The following is a 19,678-nucleotide window of genomic DNA, read 5'->3' as shown; positions in this document are numbered from 1 at the left end:
GGCGGTGTCCTTGTTAAGTTGCACCTTCGTTATCATACTGTTTAGGTCCTGTAAGTTTGATTCTATCCCCTGGACATGGGAGGCCAGGATATTCAGCAGGTCGACTTGCGTGTCTAGTTTATCTGCGTGGTATGACATTGCTACGCCTATGGTTTCCATTGATTTTAATAGTTACGGCCATATGGTGGCCGTTAGAGTGCTGTCCGATGTTTCGCCCTGGGTTTGACTAAATATAGGGGAAGAGTCGAGGTGCTCGAAGAGATCTGTTTGGGTGTGGTGCTCACGCCAGTGATCGCTCCTTTGGGATGTCCTTTTTAAAATACTCTCTTCCTTGCCAGGACTTTCTTCCTTACCAGGACATAGAACTTTAGAGACTGAGAACTGACACGTGCTTAATTTGAGAACTACTGTGTCGTTTGCAGTTGCATTTGCTTCTTGTGACTTCGGAATTTTACTTTGTTCGATTTCTTCGGTTACTGGTCCTGCAGAGAGAAAGCTATAGTTTCCATCCATTTTGTCTAGTTCCGGTGTGGATTGACCACTCGTTAGACTAGGGAAATGCACCAGTGACGATGGACTCGGCTTTTGAGTGCAATTTTGATTATTTGGAGAGCCTTCCTCTGTTGTTTTAGAGATCTTTTTCTGGACTGACCATGGGCTTTGCTCCAAAAGGACCGAGTCATTACTTGCGTCTGTAGCCTGATGGACTAGGGCACGAACCGTTGGAGGGTGAAATGCTTGTTGAGCCTTGGGAGATGGTTGCTCCGAGGGTCGGTCCAAGCCTTTGACTTGTTGTGGGCTGAACGGATCGTCTGGCCCAAGAGGACCCGATCCCCCGCCCCCAGGGCTCCTTCTTATTTTAGTTTTAGGGGCATTACGGGGCTCACTTTGACACCTTGAGTTGAGTAGTGACGATGTTAATTTGGCGCTCTTGTTCATGGGCTCCGTGGGGGAGTTATGTTGATTACTATTAGAATTAGAACTAACATTGTGTTGTGGGAGTTCCACTCCATTCCCAGTGGAGAGTCTTTGACAAACTTTAAGAAAGTTGGTGATTAATGCTCGTTTGCTTGCTTTGAGAAGCGAGGCTTGAGCATTATGGGCAGGAGAGGGCATTGCATCATTATCAGGTTTGCCCTTTTTATTTTCTGCTGGTTTGCAGTCTGTGCTGTCCCGGTGGGGCCTCTTTGCAGCTGCGGCTAAGCTCTGCGATCCGGGTTTTATCATGTCTTGGGAGGGTTCTGAAAACTCTGTTGAGTTGATGTGTGGCTCTTTCAAAGTTAACTTTTTGGGGCTCTTACCCCTGCACGCAGATGATCCTTCTTCTCCCTCTTTGGTCGTGCTCGGGGGATCCCCTTTACCCTTTTTTGTCTTCCCCTGTGGTTTTTCTGGTGCTTTATCTTCGACACGTGGCTTTCCTGATCTCATGGTTGAAGTGCTTAGGATTGGCCTTTGTCGGGCTGTAGGGTAGTTCCTTTTAATTGGGAGGTATCTTAGGCAACGGCTTTCGGTGGTGGAATAGGGCTGGCCTTCTTTTCAAATATGTTGAAGTGTTTTTGAGTAATTTGTCCAACCGATTAACTCGTGTGGCTTGTGATGGAGTTGGCAAGCAGTTGGCAGGCTGGGGTTTGTAGGGCGCCTGCTGGCCTCGGATGGAGTGACTGCGGGTAAGGTGATTTGCTGACCCCTGCGCTGGACCACTGTTTCGGGACGGTGATAGAAAAGGCGGGGGCGGCGCTAGTAATCAGCTTTTGGGCGAGTTTGAAACAGTTTGAAACAGTTTTTTTCCCAAACTGAGGCGGGGAGCAAGCGGAGCGCGTAGGGGGACCGCAGGCTGGGAGACCTAGTCAAGCAGCCCCCTCGGTCTACACCCCGGGCTCTTACTTCGCAGCCGCCTCTAACGGCGGCCGCGCTCGCGTCCCTTCCTCTTTTCCTCGCCTCCGCCTCTTACCTCGCAAACAGAGGCAGAAGCCCTGAATGTTGGAACCCCGGACCACTTCTTCCTTTGTAATGGGTACCGAGCCCCGAAAGCGCGGGGGAGGCACAGGGGAGACCTGGGATGCCGGGGACCCGCTAAGGGCAAGTTGTGGGTGAGGTAGTTTGAGAGGTGGCCTCCTCACCTCACCCCACTGCTGTCCTTCCTTTGCCTTGTATTTACTTTCCTTTGCTTGTATTTCCTTTGGTTGTTTACCCCTTTGCCCCTTTTCAAAGTATGTGCACCACCCTTCACCTCACCTCCACCTTGACCTCGCCGTCGCCACTCACCACTCCGCAATCGACGTTTCGACTCCCAGCCTGTCTGCTCAGCTCAGCTCTCAAGGAACTCCCAGAGCACAGGGAGCACAGGGAGCACAGGGAGAGCTAAACCCGCCAGCCACCGCCAACCACCAACCACAGCACAGGTGGTGCAAAGTTCCGGTGATGCGGCGGTCGGCAGAGCAGCAGCCGTCAGGGGAGGCAGCCGTCAGTGCATCAGAGGAGGCAGCAAAGCGTGTCCGGGAAAGCAGCAAGGTCAACAAAGTAGCGGCGGGTCCGGGTGGCCAGGGGGGTCCGTCAGCCGATGGCCCGATTGTCCGAAGGCGGCACGCTGGACTCCAGCGCGGCTTTCCAGCGCGGTACGTATCTCCCCCCTCAGGGCTCAATTAACACCGGTAGCAGCAACTCTGCTCAGCGTAAAGAAGTGTTACATGGACTCAGGGAGTCACATTGGATTGGTCTGGCGGTCCCCCAGTTATACAGAGAATGGTGGGTGGGCCCAACTACCCAACTGGAAAAGGGCAACAGCAAAGGTTTTTGTAGAGTTCTCTCATTTTTCTGTGTTTGGACCCCGCTGATGCCTTGGAGGCTGTACTGTCATGTATTGTATCCATGCTATGTAGATGTCAGCCTGCTTGTTTGAAAAAATCTATAAAATTGTGTTGAAAAAAATTGTTTATAGTTCCATATATTCACCTTCAATGGATGTCACTTCTTTGTATAAATTGATAATTTATGTAGCAGAATAGTTTACTGTACATTAATCATTGATGCAAAACTTAAAGGAACAGATGACGAGTCAGAGAAATGGGTGCTATTTATCGCACCTGATAACATTTGACACTCTGAGGATTGGAATGTATAAGGTGGGATAAACAGCACTGGCTCCGACTTTTTGGGGTATACCATGCAGATGTTGAGTCTGAATGCACCAAAATCCACAAGTTTCCAGAAATGGCATACTGTTTTTCGGTTAATTTCCAATAGGGTTGCCCTATTCATTAAAGGTGAGGTATATAACATAACTAGTAATTACCCAGTGTGGTAAATACTACCTAATTTGAAATCTCACCCAAGCAGAAAGAGGGGTTTACACAGGCGTTGTTAAATTCCAGCCAATTCAAGATCAGGGCCAAAAAGACAAAGTCAAAATAGGTACATCAGGCAGGTGTGGAATCCATCTGTCTTGAATTCTCCCCAAAAACATGTAGACATTTGTTCGAAAGACTAATTCCATGCACTCCACATAGCACCTATAAGCCTGGTTCAAAGTTCACACCAACAATTGAAATTGACACATCAGGCGAACATATTACATTATGAAAATATAGCAACCTATCTTGGATTAGCAGAATATGGCTCTTCTACTTTTATGACTTAATGCATCTGAAAGGTCTTTTCTTCATGTAACCTGGTCTGGGTACAATTATGATTGCAACTGGGGGTATGAAATGCTCAAATTCCTAAAATAGGAAAGTGTGAAAACCCGTTCTGTGTGGATGAGCAGCTAGTCACGAATCATTGTATAACCCTGTACATGCTGCACGGGGAAACAAAAACAGCGGCTCAAAAAGTCTGGCCCATACAGATGAAGCTGCGATGGGGCTGACAGCCGAACACAATTTCCAGAGCCAGGACTGCCTTCCTAAAGACCTCTTCTTGCTAGGGCAGTCCTTCTGTATGGAGAGGTCAATCATGCAAAGGGTCCCTGTATCCTTGCTCATGACCACCCCCAGCTCCACGCCCCCGCTCCAGCATTGGGTGATTCAATAAATCCCAGTCAACCACTGGCAGGTATTTTGGCAGGTTTTCTCCCGCTCCTGCGGACCCGCATCCTCAGTAAGCATTCATCGTGGGCCCATATGTGGTATATCTTCACCCTCCCTGCCAGAGACCATTCTTAGAAAAGATAATGGTATGTTCTTTGACTACTAAGTCGATTGTTTATGGTGGAGAAGCCTCATCTACTTGGAGTGTCACTGCTTTGTTCGCTCCAGGAAAGAATGTTAAACCTAGGAATACTTATGCATTCCAGGGACTTGTCTGTAATGTATTTCCTAAAATGGAAAGGAATTATGACTTAGGAAGAGAATAAGAAGTTCTGTTGGAGATGTTTTTATTTTCAAACAACCCTTGTCTGACCAACTCTCCTATTAGATTGAGTAGTTGTTAATTTCCTGATTAATCAACTTAGCAGCTAGGGGTTTATTCCAACGACTAGGTCCCATTAACCCATGAATTCCAGGTTGTAGGCCCATTGTCAAGAGTCTCAACAGAGGGCTGCACTACTTTAATAAAGGTTACAAATGTCCATGCACAGTCAGAGAAGAGTCCAATTTAATATTTTTATTTTGCAAATGACTCCTTTATTCAGCGTCAGAATGGGACAAATAATAAGCCCAGGCACTAAAATAAAAGTGGCCCACATTAGCAAGTCAGCTAGCTAAAGAAGTATCCCACATCTGCAAATAAGGCCCATTTTGAACTTGTAAAGACATGCTTTTTGGGTATTTTGCAGGGAATTGGATTCATTTGTGTTTGTTGCAGGCTATGTTTTTACTAATATCAAGAAAATCATCAGTGAAAACTGGCCCATCTGACCATGAAACAGGACCACAAACTGACTAAAACCCGGCCCACACACAGATTTGTTAAACCAGCCCATCAGGCACTGCCTGACTGACCTATAGACCAGTCTGACTCTACCTTTTTTTTGTTTGCCTCTTCAGTTTTATTGACCATTTGACAGCCATTTCTGCTGTATTTCTGAGGAACCCTGACCAGTGCAGTAGTGAGAGCATGTGATGTTGTATAGTACTCTGCCCAGCTATCATCTTACTGTCTAGTGCTGGTGGGATAAATAACCTGAGGCAAAGGATTACCTTTTTCAGCAAAGAGACTCTTTTCTGTAACTTCTTTAAGTCTTGCCCTGGCCATCACCAACTACTGTACAGGGCATTGTGAGAAGTCACTCGTGTACAAACTGATGGCTAGCTCCACATCAGCTCTTAATAAGATCCCTGGGATCAGTTTTAGTAGCCCCAAAACCGTGCTTTTCCACATGCCACTAAGAGGATGGAGAATGTGATGTTCTCAGTAGGGGAACTAATCCCAACTCCAACATGGACAAACTGTATTGGCAGATGCACAGGAAAGGATGGCATCCTAATTTAGGACCATTGCTGCTGGCATTAATTATGCCCTTGGGTGGTAATCTCAATAGAAGGCAGATGGTCCACCTCTGATAGACTTTCCATTAGATTAAAAACTCTACATTGTTGTTGTTTAATTTCCAGAATTGGTTTAAATGATTCTTGTGGTGAGTCTGTGTTTATATATTTCTATGAGTTGATATGCATCAAACTGCTGGTAAGGTATACCAAAATAAATATTAGAATAATACCATGATGTTTTTGTTTTCTAGCAATATATTTAAAGGATATGCAATATGTGTGTACCACATGTCAAGTATCCGTGAGTCATTCAACGGACCTTATGCTCATAAAGAAGGGCCTGAATATCATTGGTCAATGTATGAAGGGAAAGTACCATATCCACGGCCTGGTTCTGTAAGTACATCGGACATATATTGCTACATTTTATTTTCATCCAACCATGTACTCTATTTGAAATAAATAAATAAATACCCTTTACAATAAAATATGAAGTGGCAAAATGACAAGGCTACAAAAGTAAGTGAGTCAACTCAAAGAATGAGCTCAAAGAAATAAATCAAGGAACAGAGATTACATAATGTTTATGTTTCACCACCTGCACAGCACTGGAGCTGTGCTTGCAAAATCTTTTGTATTAAAAAACCTCAAAAGGGGCTTAGAACCTGCCCATCACTAACCGATACTTTCCATTCATTGGAATCAAAATTGCTCTAATTTCCATACTTCTGATTGGTCAGCATGTTGTCTGCTTTCACTTTGCACGTCTTCCTGCTTTGCCTGCCCAAAGCCGTTGAGCATGGCGGAACTACAACTTCGGGCCACTGACCCGTGGCTAGTGGCCAGTGTTCTTCCACGGGCTATGCACTGTGGTTGGTACTTTTTTTATTAACTATCTGGCACTCCATATGAGTGCATCTGCAGGCCGTCTCCTGTCCTCCGTGGGGCTCTTCCCACATATTTCCTAGCTTGCATCCTCCCTCCCTCCTCATTGCTTGCCCATTCCTCACCCCCTCATGCCTTGCTGCTTAATCTGTGAGGACACTAATTTTTCCCATATCTCTAGCTCTCTGCTCCTTACTAACTTTTGTCTCCCTGACCTCAAAATACGTACCTAAATAAACAAGCATTAGAAATGCAATCGGGCTCGGATTTATTTGAGTTTGAGCTAATGGCATTGTAAATGCCAATGTATTGTTGCTATGTGTTATGGAGTGTGTTCATGTGGTGTGTACTGCCAGTGATCTCCTTGTGAGTGTGAGAATATTGCACCGTTACTGCCTGTGATGTCCTTCTTGTGAGTGTGAGAAGCTTGCACCTCTGCTGCCTGTGGTCTCCTTGTGAGTATAAGAAGCTTGCACTGCTGCTGCCTGTGATGTCGTTCTTGTGAGTGTGAGAAGCTTGCACCGCTGCTGCTTGTGATGTCCTTCTTGTGAGTGGGAGAAGCTTGCACCTCAGCTGCCTGTGGTCTCCTTGTGAGTGTAAGAAGATTGCACAGCTGCTGCCTGTGATGTCCTTCGTGTGAGTGTGAGAAGCTTGCACCGCTGCTGCTTGTGATGTCCTTCTTGTGAGTGGGAGAAGCTTGCACCTCAGCTGCCTGTGGTCTACTTGTGAGTGTAAGAAGCTTGCACAGCTGCTGCCTGTGATGTCCTACTCTACTCACTACTCTACTCACTACTCTACTCACTACTCTACTCACTACTCTACTCACTACGCTACTCACTACTCTACTCACTACTCTGCACTCACTACTCACTACTCTACTCACTACTCTACTCACTACTCACTACTCTACTCACTACTCTGCACTCACTACTCACTACTCTACTCACTACTCTACTCACTCCTCTACTCACTACTCACTACTCTACTCACTACTCACTACTCTACTGACTACTCTACTCACTACTCACTACTCTACTCACTACTCACTACTCTGCACTCACTACTCACTACTCTGCTCACTACTCACTACACTACTCACTACTCTCTACTCTCCACTCACTACTCTACTCACTACTCACTACTCTACTCACTACTTTCTACTCACTACTCTACTCACTGCTCACTACTCTCTACTCACTACTCACTACTCTGCACTCACTACTTTACTCACTACTCTACTCTACTCACCTCACTACTCTACTCACTACTCTACTCACTACTCTACTCACTACTCACTACTCTGCACTCACTACTCACCTCACTACTCTACTCACTACTCACTACTCTACTCACTACTCTACTCACTACTCACTACTTTGCACTCACTACTCTACTCACTACTCTACTCACTACTCACTACTCTACTCACTACTCTGCACTCACTACTCACTACTCTGCACTCACAACTCACTACTCTACTCACTACTCACTACTCTGCACTCACTACTCACTACTCTACTCACTACTCTACTCACTACTCACTACTCTACTCACTACTCACTACTCTACTCACTACTCTGCACTCACTACTCTGCACTCACTACTAACTACTCTACTCACTACTCTACTCACTACTCTACTCACTACTCTACTCACTACTCTACTCACTACTCTGCACTCACTACTCACTACTCTACTCACTACTCTACTCACTACTCACTACTCTACTCACTACTCTGCACTCACTACTCACTACTCTACTCACTACTCTACTCACTACTCTACTCACTACTCACTACTCTACTCACTACTCTACTCACTACTCTACTCCCTACTCTACTCACTACTCACTACTCTACTCACTACTCACTACTCACTACTCTACTGCCCTCAACAGCACACAACACTCTGCCCTCAACAGCACTCTGCCCTCAACAGCACTCTGCCCTCAACAGCACTCTCTCCTCAACAGCACACAGCACTCAACAGCACTCTGCCCTCAACAGCAATCTGCCCTCAACAGCACACAGCACTCTGCCCTCAACAGCACTCTGCCCTCAACAGCACTCTGCACTCAACAGCACTCTGCACTCAACAGCATTCTGCACTCAACAGTATTTTGCACTCTGCCCTCAACAGCACTCTGCCCTCAACACCATTCTGCACTCTGCACTCAACAGCACTCTGCCCTCAACAGCATTCTGCACTCTGCCCTCAACAGCACACAGCACTCTGCCCTCAACAGCCACTCTGCCCTCAACAGCACTCTGTCCTCAACAGCACACAGCACTCAACAGCACACAGCACTCAACAGCACACAGCACTCAACAGCACACAGCACTCAACAGCACTCTGCCCTCAACAGCAATCTGCCCTCAACAGCACACAGCACTCTGCCCTCAACAGCACTCTGCCCTCAACAGCACTCTGCCCTCAACAGCACTCTGCCCTCAACAGCACTCTGCACTCAACAGCACTCTGCACTCAACAGCATTCTGCACTCAACAGTATTTTGCATTCTGCCCTCAACAGCACTCTGCCCTCAACAGCATTCTGCACTCTGCACTCAACAGCACTCTGCCCTCAACAGCATTCTGCACTCTGCACTCAACAGCACTCTGCACTCAACAGCACTCTGCACTCAACAGCATTCTGCACTCAACAGCATTCTGCACTCAACAGCATTCTGCACTCAACAGCATTCTGCACTCTGCACACAACAGCATTCTACACTCTGCACTCAACAGCACTCTGCACTCAACAGCACTCTGCACTCAACAGCACTCTGCACTCAACAGCATTCTGCACTCAACAGCATTCTGCACTCTGCACTCAACAGCACTCTGCACTCAACAGCACTCTGCACTCAACAGCACTCTGCCCTCAACAGCATTCTGCACTCTGCACTCAACAGCACTCTGCCCTCAACAGCATTCTGCACTCAACAGCACTCTGCACTCTGCACACAACAGCATTCTGCACTCTGCACTCAACAGCACTCTGCACTCAACAGCATTCTGCACTCAACAGCATTCTGCACTCTGCACTCAACAGCACTCTGCACTCAACAGCACTCTGCACTCAACAGCACTCTGCCCTCAACAGCATTCTGCACTCTGCACTCAACAGCACTCTGCCCTCAACAGCATTCTGCACTCAACAGCACTCTGCGCTCAACAGCATTCTGCGCTCAACAGCATTCTGCACTCTGCACTCAACAGCACACAGCACTCTGCCCCCAACAGCACTCTGCCCCCAACAGCACACGGCACTCACCAGCACACCACACTCACCAGCACTCACCAGCAAACAGCACTCACCAGCACACCGCACACAGCACTCAGCACTCAACAGCAGTGTTTCATGCGTTTTTGCCTGTCTACAATGGAGGCGGCAGTCCCAACTGCAGGTTTGTAATCCTGGAGGGGCCTGTTGCTGGTGAATGCACAGGCTGCTGAGGTGTTGAATCATCAAGAATCAAAAATTCAAACCAGTCGCTGGGGAATCACCGGGCCGTATGTGGCCAGGAAACCTCCCTTCCGATCCTGGCTGCTCTCTTCAATAAACAGTTTGATCCTGTGCACACCCTCATTCTTTGTTGAACACACCGGCACAGCCTCACTCAGCGGCTCACCCCCTGGAGCTTGCCTCACCCCTGTCCGGAACCGGTTGCTCTGGAGCACTCTCGCCAAGGAGACTGAAAACAGCTTTATTTACATAAGAGACTTTAACAATATGTATATAGAGATACATAGAGTGACTTTACAACTTGTACATTTGCATTTTTTTATATTTGTATCTCTTCCCTGTGTGACTTTACAACTTGTACAATTGCAATTATTTTTCCTGTTTGTATCTTTGATGTAACTCATGGAATCCTAAATCCTTATGTAGCGCAACTGGTTCTTTTGTAAAGCGCTCTGACACCTTCGGGTAATATTCGCGCTATAGAAAATGGCATTAAATATATAAATAAATAAATAAATGAATAAAGAATTGTAAATCGCATTCCAACTTTAGCATTGCAGTGCTGCAGGAAACGGGCCACTGGGCGGCCTCAGGCCTCGAAGGCACGTCCTTGCAGGCATGGCCTGCCGAGGACGGACAGACAGCGCCTTGAGATGGCCAACTGCAGGCATGATGCAATAACGGGCAGCTGTCAGGCTCGTCCCAGCGCCCGGCCCGGACAAGAACCGGCAGCGCTAGCACGGCTCGCCTTGTAGGCTTCGAAGCACTTCATTATCTGTATTTTATATAACTTTTCGTTGTGATTTATGAGTTGCGAACACGGCCTTTATTAAGAGCGCTTTACTTTTCAAACAAAGTTACAGAAGTGAGTGGCAAAAGTACAAATGTAAAGGTATTTTAAAATAAAATCAGCACAAACGTACCGGAAAACTAGGGAAAACACAACAGGAAGCTCTTACTGGCGGAGAGGAGGGCCTTTCATATAATTTTAAAGCCGGTCTAAATGGCAATGCATTAAGGCAGAACATAAACGACTACGAAATAAACAAGAACTACAGTGTGGACGAGCATGTATGAGTCATCTTCTGTGAGCCTCGCCTGCTGCCTCTCGTCATTTAACATTGAACGCGCTCACCGCTGTGAACGCGTTCGCATCATCTGGCTTGCATTACACGGGCACTCTGACAGCTCGTAATTAAGATTAATCACTCTGCCATGCTCGTTCTCGCACACAAAATGCCACATCGGGCACGCGTACATTACTTACAGCCTATCACTTCAAGGCTACTACATACACAGCACAGGGAAGACGAATCACTGACCAGATGCCAGAAAACGCTAAGGAATGTGTGGAATTTCTCTCTCCAAGGCCCTAAGAGATACTTCTTCTTTTTTTTCTCCTTTAACATTAGTTCTCGAAACTCCTCCCAGTTTCACTGGGGAGGAGTCCGAGCCCTAAAAAAATGCACTTGCAGGAAAATGCTTATCTACAAAACAAGGAGATTATGCATACAGCCTAGCAAACAGAAAGATGGATCCCCTTGTTTGCTTTCCACTTTTAGTGCTCCCACACCACCAAAGAGTTTAAGCTCTGTTGTAATTTTGCAAATATCGATAAATTAAATATAGTGATAAAGCAAACGTGTAGAATGTATCCAAATGTGCACAGAATGGCTTGTGGTAACACATTTTAGGTTTAATTTTGTAAGAACAGTACCGAACCGAGCCAGAACATTTTTGTGAAAGCTACAGTTATCTACTCGAAAATTCTACATAAGCAGAAATAATATGAAAAAGTATATTCCTTCATTTGAGATGGGTTGATTTACCACTACGTAGTTGGCAGTAATACTAACCACTTCTGAGAAACTACTGCTGTGCGCCCATTAGCTTTGCATAATGCTGCCCTGCTGCAGGTCCTGGGAAGAGGATAGACTTTAAGCATGAGGCTGAAAGAAGACTCTCCTGGTGAGCTGTCCTGCTCTCCTGGTCATCTTTAACAACCCAGCGTGAGTCCTACTGTTTCGCCGTTATCCCATGGTGTCACGCATTTTGCATTTTTTTCAATTAGTAGTGTCTTTAGGAGCATGGAATTGATCAAGCACTCCAACCTAAGGATAAAATGTAGCGCTGCTACTGAAAATATTCTTGCCCCTCTTGTCAAAACTGTTACAAGGAAGACATGTCTGAAGTTGTTCACACAGCTGAATTGATGCACACGTCATAGGTCGCAGCTCATCCTTTCTCCTGTCTGGCATCATTCAAATGCATAAAACGTGCCATGGTCAGTTTAAGGTTCGTTTGATGCCGGAGTCTCAGTCAAACACAGTTGTCAATATCTGTTTGCCTGTTTGAAAAACATTCATTTAAATATATATATATACGGTCGCCAGTAGGTAGTTATAGTTAGGACCTATTTTCCATAGGAAATCCGCAACATTCTATTCTCAATAACTTTGGCGCCGGTTGACGTATCTTCACACAATTTTCAAAACTCGTGCGGCGCTCCGGTTCGCTCCTATCCTGAAAGTTTCGGGCTGATTCGTCAAGCCGGGGGCGAGAAAAAAGGGGGTTTCCATATGCAATTTTCCATAGGAACCTTTAGTCGCAGCTACAGCCCGAACTGCTAAACGGAATTACACCAAATTTGGCAAAAAGGTAGCCCTTGGTTCAGAGCTGTGGCTTTTGGTTAAATGGTGTAAATCCGTTCAGTAGTTCCTGAGAAAATCAAAAGTAAAATCACATATATATCTATGGCCGCGGCGGATCCGCACACCCTAAGCGCACCCTGCCGAGCATGAGCTGTATGCTAATTGGCTGTCAACACTCCAAACCAAGAAGTGTTGGCAGCCATCTTGTGCCTCGGTAGAACCGAGGCACAAGAAACCTAAGAAAAAAACATGAAAAACACGAAAAGGGGGCAGGGTAGAAACACCCTGCCCCCCTAGGCCTGATCAGAGGGTCCCACAAGGACCCCAAAGGCCCCAAAAAAAATATATTTTTTTTTAATTGGGAAAATCTACGCGGGGTAAGCAGATCCTGCCGATAAAAATAAACGAAGCGCGGGCTACCGCGCTTCGTTGCTAATTAGCCCCGGGAGGGCCAAGTCCTGGGGGCATGCACAAAAAAAAGTGTGGGGGGGCCAAACCCCCCCACACTGCCCCGGAGACCGCCACCCCGGGACTTCATAGTATAATGTTGGGGGGCCTGTAAGTCCCCCGGGCCCGGGGACCACCACCCCCCAGGGCTTTGAAAAGGTTTCTGGAGCCCTTGATGGCCTTGGGGACCACCACCCCCAGGGCTGGCTCCTGCAGTGTCCCGGGGTGCCCACCCCGGGACACTGTAGTTTGCTATCTCCCGCCCTACAAACCTGCTCTCTCTTTCAAAATTCAAACCAAATAGCTTTTCCACAAGGGGAGCTGCATGTTAGCAGCTCCCTATGTGGAAAAGCAATGCCGGCTCCCGAGGGATGCTGGGAGCCGGCGGGACCGTGGGGGGATTGGGGACCCCCCACGGTCCCCAACAGAGAGGGCCAGCCCCGGGGGATGGGATCCCCGTGGCTACAAATTGCCCGGGAGGGGGGCCACGCGGCCCCCTCCCCAAAATTAAAATGAATAAAATAGAAAGGCCGGCCCCGTGGGATGGGGTCCCCTGCGCCATAGGTGGCCAAGGAGGGGGCCAACGCAGCCCCCTCCAAAACATTTTAAATAAATAAAAAAGGCATTCCCCGGAGGATGGGGTCCCCGGGGCCGATTAAGGCCTCTGGAGGGGGGCCACGCGGCCCCCTTCCAAATTTCTTAATTTTTGGGAAATAAATTAGGGACAAGCCAAGGGGGATGGGGTCTCCGGGGCCACAAAATTAGAAAAAGAAGGGGGGCTGAACACAGCCCTCCTTCTTAAAAAAAAAAAGACCGACATCGCTCCGGAGGCCACGCCCCCTCGTTTCAGCACTCTGAAAATGCGCCCCCTGAACATTCAAACAAACAGCTCCAAGGGCCACCAAGTAGTTCATAATATCTCTTTTAATTGGTTACACAGATAGTATAATATTGTGGTTCATCATGGAACTGGTAGTATAACCCCAGTGGGTGCTGATTGTCCAGAAAGTTCCATCGCCCAGCATGGGCTACAGTTTTGTTTATATATTCCATGAATGCCCGATCGCGGTTCAATTGCTTTGCAGTAAAATACATGGACCTAAACTTTATTTTCTAACATTAGGTAAGTGTAAACCATTCTAAGACATCAAGGTTGTAAGGCAACAAGCATTCACTCAGAATGTATTCGATTCTGTATGGTCACTCAATCAATCAATCAGGGTTGGTAAAGCGCAGCTACTCACCCGCGAGGGCCTCAAGGCGCTGGAGGGATGTGGGGAGGGGGTTTCCTTAAGTGTTGGGTTCACTGGAACCTCTTCATATGTCCAAATACTTGACTGACAAGCACCGGTATGAGATAAATGAATACAAAAGAAAGGAAGGAAAAACAACTTTTGCATTGCTGCACATTTATGAAATGTGGATTTTAGAAATTGAAGAGGTGCAGCAACTGAACGGGCAATGGTCCTATATTTGAAAATTAGCTCAAGAAAAGAGAAGCAGGGCATCAGAAAACAGATGTACACTGTAGCTTACCTTTACTAGAATCAGCATGTTTTCTTGACAAGAAATAGCTATTCTTTTTCAGTGTGCCAGCAAAGTTAATGGAGGGCGCCACGCCAGCACCAGGGACTATCCGGATGATGTGCTCCGGTTCTCGAGGAGCCATCCACTGATGTATGAGCCTGTAAAGCCCGTTCATAAGAGGCCTGCTCTCGTGAAGACAGATGGGAACTACAACGTGAAGCAAATAGCCGTGGACCGAGTGGAAGCAGAAGACGGGCCCTACGATGTGCTGTTTATTGGAACAGGTGACGCATTTGCTCAGTTTTTTTTTTTTTTTTTGCAGATTTATATAGTGCGAACTCGACCAAAAGGTATTGGAGCGCTATGCATCAGCACCAGTTACATTACATGAGGACACATTCTTTTTTTTGGAAGGCACGGGGAGATTAAATGAGTTAAGCCTAGGAAGAAGCTCGAACCTGCCTCCCGAGCTCCAAAGTCGGCAGCTCTAGCTGTGAGGCCACATCCTCTCCCACCTACTAGGACTACCTGGTCACCATCTGAGAGAATATGGCAGGGGTTTATGTAGCGTGGCTTATATCCGACAGAGGATGGTTCATCTTGAGAAGCAATGTGAACTGCATAATGCTACCGCTTTGTGCGCATTCTCCATTAACTTTTCAAGCTGTGAATCAATGCAGATGCAAAGTCCATCTGTCTGTATCTCTACCTATCTCGAACTGTGGGACTAGACAACCACTCTCTTAAATGTAGCATAGAAATATTACTAAAAGCGTGCATTGTAAATAACTCCAATCTGTTATATAAGTAGACAAGGGAACAATACACTTTATATCTATCACTGTATCTACAAAATGATAGCTTCTGAAACACAGTTTCGAGGCAGAGAAATCAATCATTCGTTCAAAAGATTACTAAGTGCATCAAAGTACTGACGACAGAAAACCCTTATCCACATATTCCCTAAGGCAATTTGTGCAGAAGAGAAATGTGAAGGCAAGAAATAGCACAGCAGGTTGTCTAAAAGTTCCAAAGGGACAATGTTTTTTCATGGTAAGCACTCAGTTAGAGTGGAGTTCAGAACAAAGGTGCTAAAGAGGTTTTTGTACGTGTTGCACAATCTTGTTTGTCATGTTTGCGAATGACTTGGATTGGTGTTGCTTTTTGCTTTGACTTTCTTTAACTGGTCTTTCCATGAGCCTGGTCCTGAGATTTCCTCTTCTTTCCTTGCTAGGCAGTTTTTTTGTTGTTTGTTGTTCGCTTGTGTGGTTAACACCTCAACATTGGTAAAAGGTTTAGCTTGATCACACTGCTTCACTTAACTTCCCCTTATCCCTTAGATTTGTAAACAATCAAAATGTGTAAGCCCAAAAGACACATCAAAAAGATGAGCAAGAAAGTGTTTTTAGTGAAGAAAGAGGAGAAGGGGAATCTGAACTTCGGCTCTCTGCAACAAAATGAAGAACAGGAGACTGAGAGGGTAGACCTGAGCAGCGGTAACTCTTTTTGTCTTTGACTTTACGCTCCCACTTAGGTTCAGCATCCGCGGTTTCAAAGGCTCTTGTGTGAGCAGGACGTTTAGTCGCATATTGCACACTGCTCCAGAAACAGGACTATAGACATTGACGACCGTGCACCACAGCCACTCATATCACTTCCCATCACAATTCCAGTTGGTGCAGTGTTCCACTTTTATCCAATATAAGGAGAAGGAACCGGATGTTCTGGGCATCCTGCCTTACATTGGAGCAGAACTCGAAAACATTTTCCAAAAACACCGTAAAGGTGAGCATAGAATATTACGCAACCATTGGCTGCAACCGCCATAGACATTCAAAGAGTTTAATCTGGTCCAAGAGTAGAAATGAGATGCAGCTGCACATGTCCTTGTTTTTCAACTGAGAGTGAGATGGTCAGAATGTTCGACATCTACTAACCTATAGCATCAGGCTAGGGCTATCTATGCTTAGTTAATCTATGCAAGGTGTTATTAAAAAGCATGTGGTTGCTGTCCTTCATGTATAACCTATTTATCTAAGCATGCCTCGTGTAAGTCACTTCTATAACTAAAAGAGTACAGTGTATATCAGCAGTGTCTAGGAAAACACTCATCGCTCTCTACTTAACTTGTAGATAATGGCATCGTTCTTAAAGTGATCACGATCTACAACCAACAGACTGAAATAACGGAAGAGGTGATCCTTGAAGAACTACAAGTATTCAAGGTAGATATGGCATCCAAAACCATTCTTTTGTAGAGCTGTAAATCTATTGATTATCCGTCACTGTTGTAAAAAGGTATGTGCCACTATTCCTTATGTGTCAAAAAACAAATGTGTAAAAGTGAAAATGAATTTCCTTACGCTAAAAATACTTCTGCCAACGTTGAATAGAATATCTAATAGAATCCATGATCCTAAATATCCTTGCCTTGAATCATCTACAGTTAAAATTTACTGTTTATGTGTAAAATGTTTGTTTGCTTTTATTGTAATGTTATGTTATGTTATGTTATTGTTTTTTGTTGTGCGCACAGCTACTCCAGCTAAGGAGCGTCCTGGCGCATTTGACAGGGAGGAACATAAGAAGGAACATAACACAACAGGAAAAAGCGGAATACTAGAAGGGACCACTCTAAGTGAAAAGCACATCAAAACAAGCTGAAAACTAAAAGGGGCAACTAGAACAGAAAAGTTTTCAAGGCTTTCCGGAAAGCCATAAGATCCTCCAGCAGGCGAACTTCCACCGGAAGAGAGTTCCAAGCTGATGCCGCTTTTACACTGAAGGAGCGTCCCCCCATACGGCAGAGCCTGTATCTAGGGACTACAGCAAAGGCCTGGCCTTGGGAGCGAAGGGTACGAGTGGGGACATAAAAAGAAAGAAAGCGGGACATAATTTCAGGGCCTATGCCTCTCAAAATCTTAAAGGTCAAACAAAGGACCTTGAAGAGAATACGCTTCCTCATTGGAAGCCAGTGTAAGGAGCGAAGGACACTCGCCACCGAGCAAAATCTAGGCAGGCCGACAATCGCTCTGGCCGCAGCATTTTGTACCCGTTGCAGGCGAGTGAGCTCAGCCTGGTTAGCCCCGGCCAGAAGAGAGCTAGCGTAATCCAGGCGGGAGATAACAGTAGCCTGGATTACTAGCTGTCTGGTTGGGGCGTCGAAGTATTTGAGGACAGGTCTTAAGCCTCTCAACAGACCAAAGCAGCAGGCAGCTATTTTTTTAGTGTGTCCTACGAAGGTAAGACCAGCGTCCAACCAGACTCCCAGGTTTTTCAACTCCGACACCGGAGTCGGGGTTGATCCCAGCTCTGGTGGCCACCATTGGTCACCCCATAGTTCCACTCCCCTTCCGACAATCATAACCTCTGTCTTAGTGGCATTAAGCTGGAGACAGTTCCCCGTCAACCAGCTAGCCACCGCCTTCAGTCCATCCTGAAACCTGGGGGCATCTAATTCCGCATCCCCGCTGAGAGTAACCGCCAGCTGTGTGTCGTCGGCATATGAGACCAAAGTTAGGCCCCACTGCCTGGCGACATCAGCCATTGTAATCTTTTATCATTACTGTTACATACTGACCACACTATCACGGATCACTGTGCAGCTTTCACAAAAGTGATTTTTCACTTGTTTGTCACAATTTATGTTACATTGCGCAAAAGGACACTAACCTACTCCTACACCTGATGATCCTTTCATAACTACAAATGTCCATCAATCTTATCCCTAGCACACGTAATCAATGATGTATAATGTTTTATTTGCCAAATAATTAATAAAATTATGCTTCTTTTTTACGATCTTAAATTTTCACAAGTGAGCTGTTAAGGACTGGCCTTTCATCAATTCTTAAGAAATGTTGAAATTTTAATTTTTGTATATACTTTCATGTGATATAAAGTTGTCCAAAGACTACAAAAAAAATTACTCAAATCATCACCCTGCTGGTGTAAAGGCTAGCAGAACAATAAAGAGGGCCTGATGCCTGTATTCCTACCTGGGGCTGAGCAACATTGACATGAAGGGGGTAAAGAAAATATCTTGAAATCAAGCGTGTGTGGTGGTAATATTGAAAATCTTTAACTGTCACTATATATTAAACAGTGCAATTTATATTTTGAAAAATATGCTATGCCTAAAAAATTTATTTTGTGAGAGACTTGTTGCTGAATTGGGAACACTTTCCGAATGACCCAAATGTAGATATGGTGTACCAAAGTGATGGAATCTTTGACTCCAGCTGGTAGCCCAGGAATACAATTAAATCCTCTCGAATGGGCAATAACATATGACCACAGGAATACAGAGTATTTTTACGGGTCCGTGTTTTCACCTATATACCTCCTATTTGAAGCAGGGACTAAATATGTGAATAGGCTATTTACAAGACTGTGGTGCTGGCTGTTGTGGAATGGGATAGCGAGATGGCAGAGCATGTGAGGAGATAGAGTTTACTACCACCAAATGCTACCTTTAGAGTACTGGCGAGACGCAGCTGCTGCCTGCAACTCCACTCGAAGACCAGGCCTCAGGCCTATCGCCTCTGGGCCTAAAGCGATCAGGTCTGGAGTATACAGGCAAAGTAGTTCCAGGCTGGGGACACCAGTTTACTTAGAGTGGACTGGAGCAGTATCCTTCCTGCAGATACCACTCTGTGCCACTCTTAATGGAGGTCTTAATTATTTATCTTCAACAAACTAGAAAGATCGAGAATGTTCTAAACCCCTAAGTAATTCTGCATAAAGGTAAAACTCAAACCCACCGCTCGAAACTGTACTGCATCATCAATATTGTTATCCTTATGATAATTAGCATTAAAAGAAAATAAGAAAATAAACATTTCAATGAATGTCAGTCAATTCCCAGGTACCTCTATATAACACCATCTCTCTGAGTCAAAGTGTGTGTTCGGGCTTTGGAATCCTCACTCTAGTTAATATTCTAGTGAATCTGGATTGAAAGATCCATGAGATGAGATCATCCTCCTTCATAACAATTTAGTGATGTGTATGCAGTGAACCGCTAACTGTTGACGGGTGCCTCACCTTCAGAAAGACATGCACATTTCAGATGGGATAGTGATCAGTTCTTCACCATGGAGATAACAGCTAGACGGGGGCTGAATGAGTAAGATTTTGTAAAGATGTGAGAGCAGGTCCTGGAGGTCCATGGTTTGTTGGGAGACTATTGACTGTTTTTCTTCTTCGGTGCATTTTCAGTACATCTCATGCACAACCGTCAGATTCATCAAATGAGCAGCTTTATAGAAT

At 45.7% G+C, this 19,678-nt stretch overlaps 1 protein-coding gene across 3 annotated transcripts in view; it reads left to right on the top strand.

Annotated features, from left to right (window-relative positions):
* SEMA3E (semaphorin 3E) overlaps nt 1–19,678 on the top strand; it is an 885,350-nt gene that overhangs the window by 761,963 nt on the left and 103,709 nt on the right. For all 3 annotated transcript variants that reach the window (XM_078674182.1, XM_078674183.1, XM_078674181.1), the window contains 3 exons: nt 5,681–5,825; nt 14,469–14,691; nt 16,541–16,632. In XM_078674182.1, the coding sequence (XP_078530308.1) occupies nt 5,681–5,825; nt 14,469–14,691; nt 16,541–16,632 (460 nt within the window). The remainder of the gene's footprint in view (nt 1–5,680; nt 5,826–14,468; nt 14,692–16,540; nt 16,633–19,678) is intronic.

This window comes from Lissotriton helveticus, chromosome 1_1, assembly GCF_964261635.1.
Source record: "Lissotriton helveticus chromosome 1_1, aLisHel1.1, whole genome shotgun sequence".
NCBI classification, from domain to species: Eukaryota; Metazoa; Chordata; class Amphibia; order Caudata; family Salamandridae; genus Lissotriton; species Lissotriton helveticus.
The sequence above is the reverse complement of the archived record's forward strand: the minus strand, read 5'-3'. Positions and strand labels throughout refer to the sequence as shown.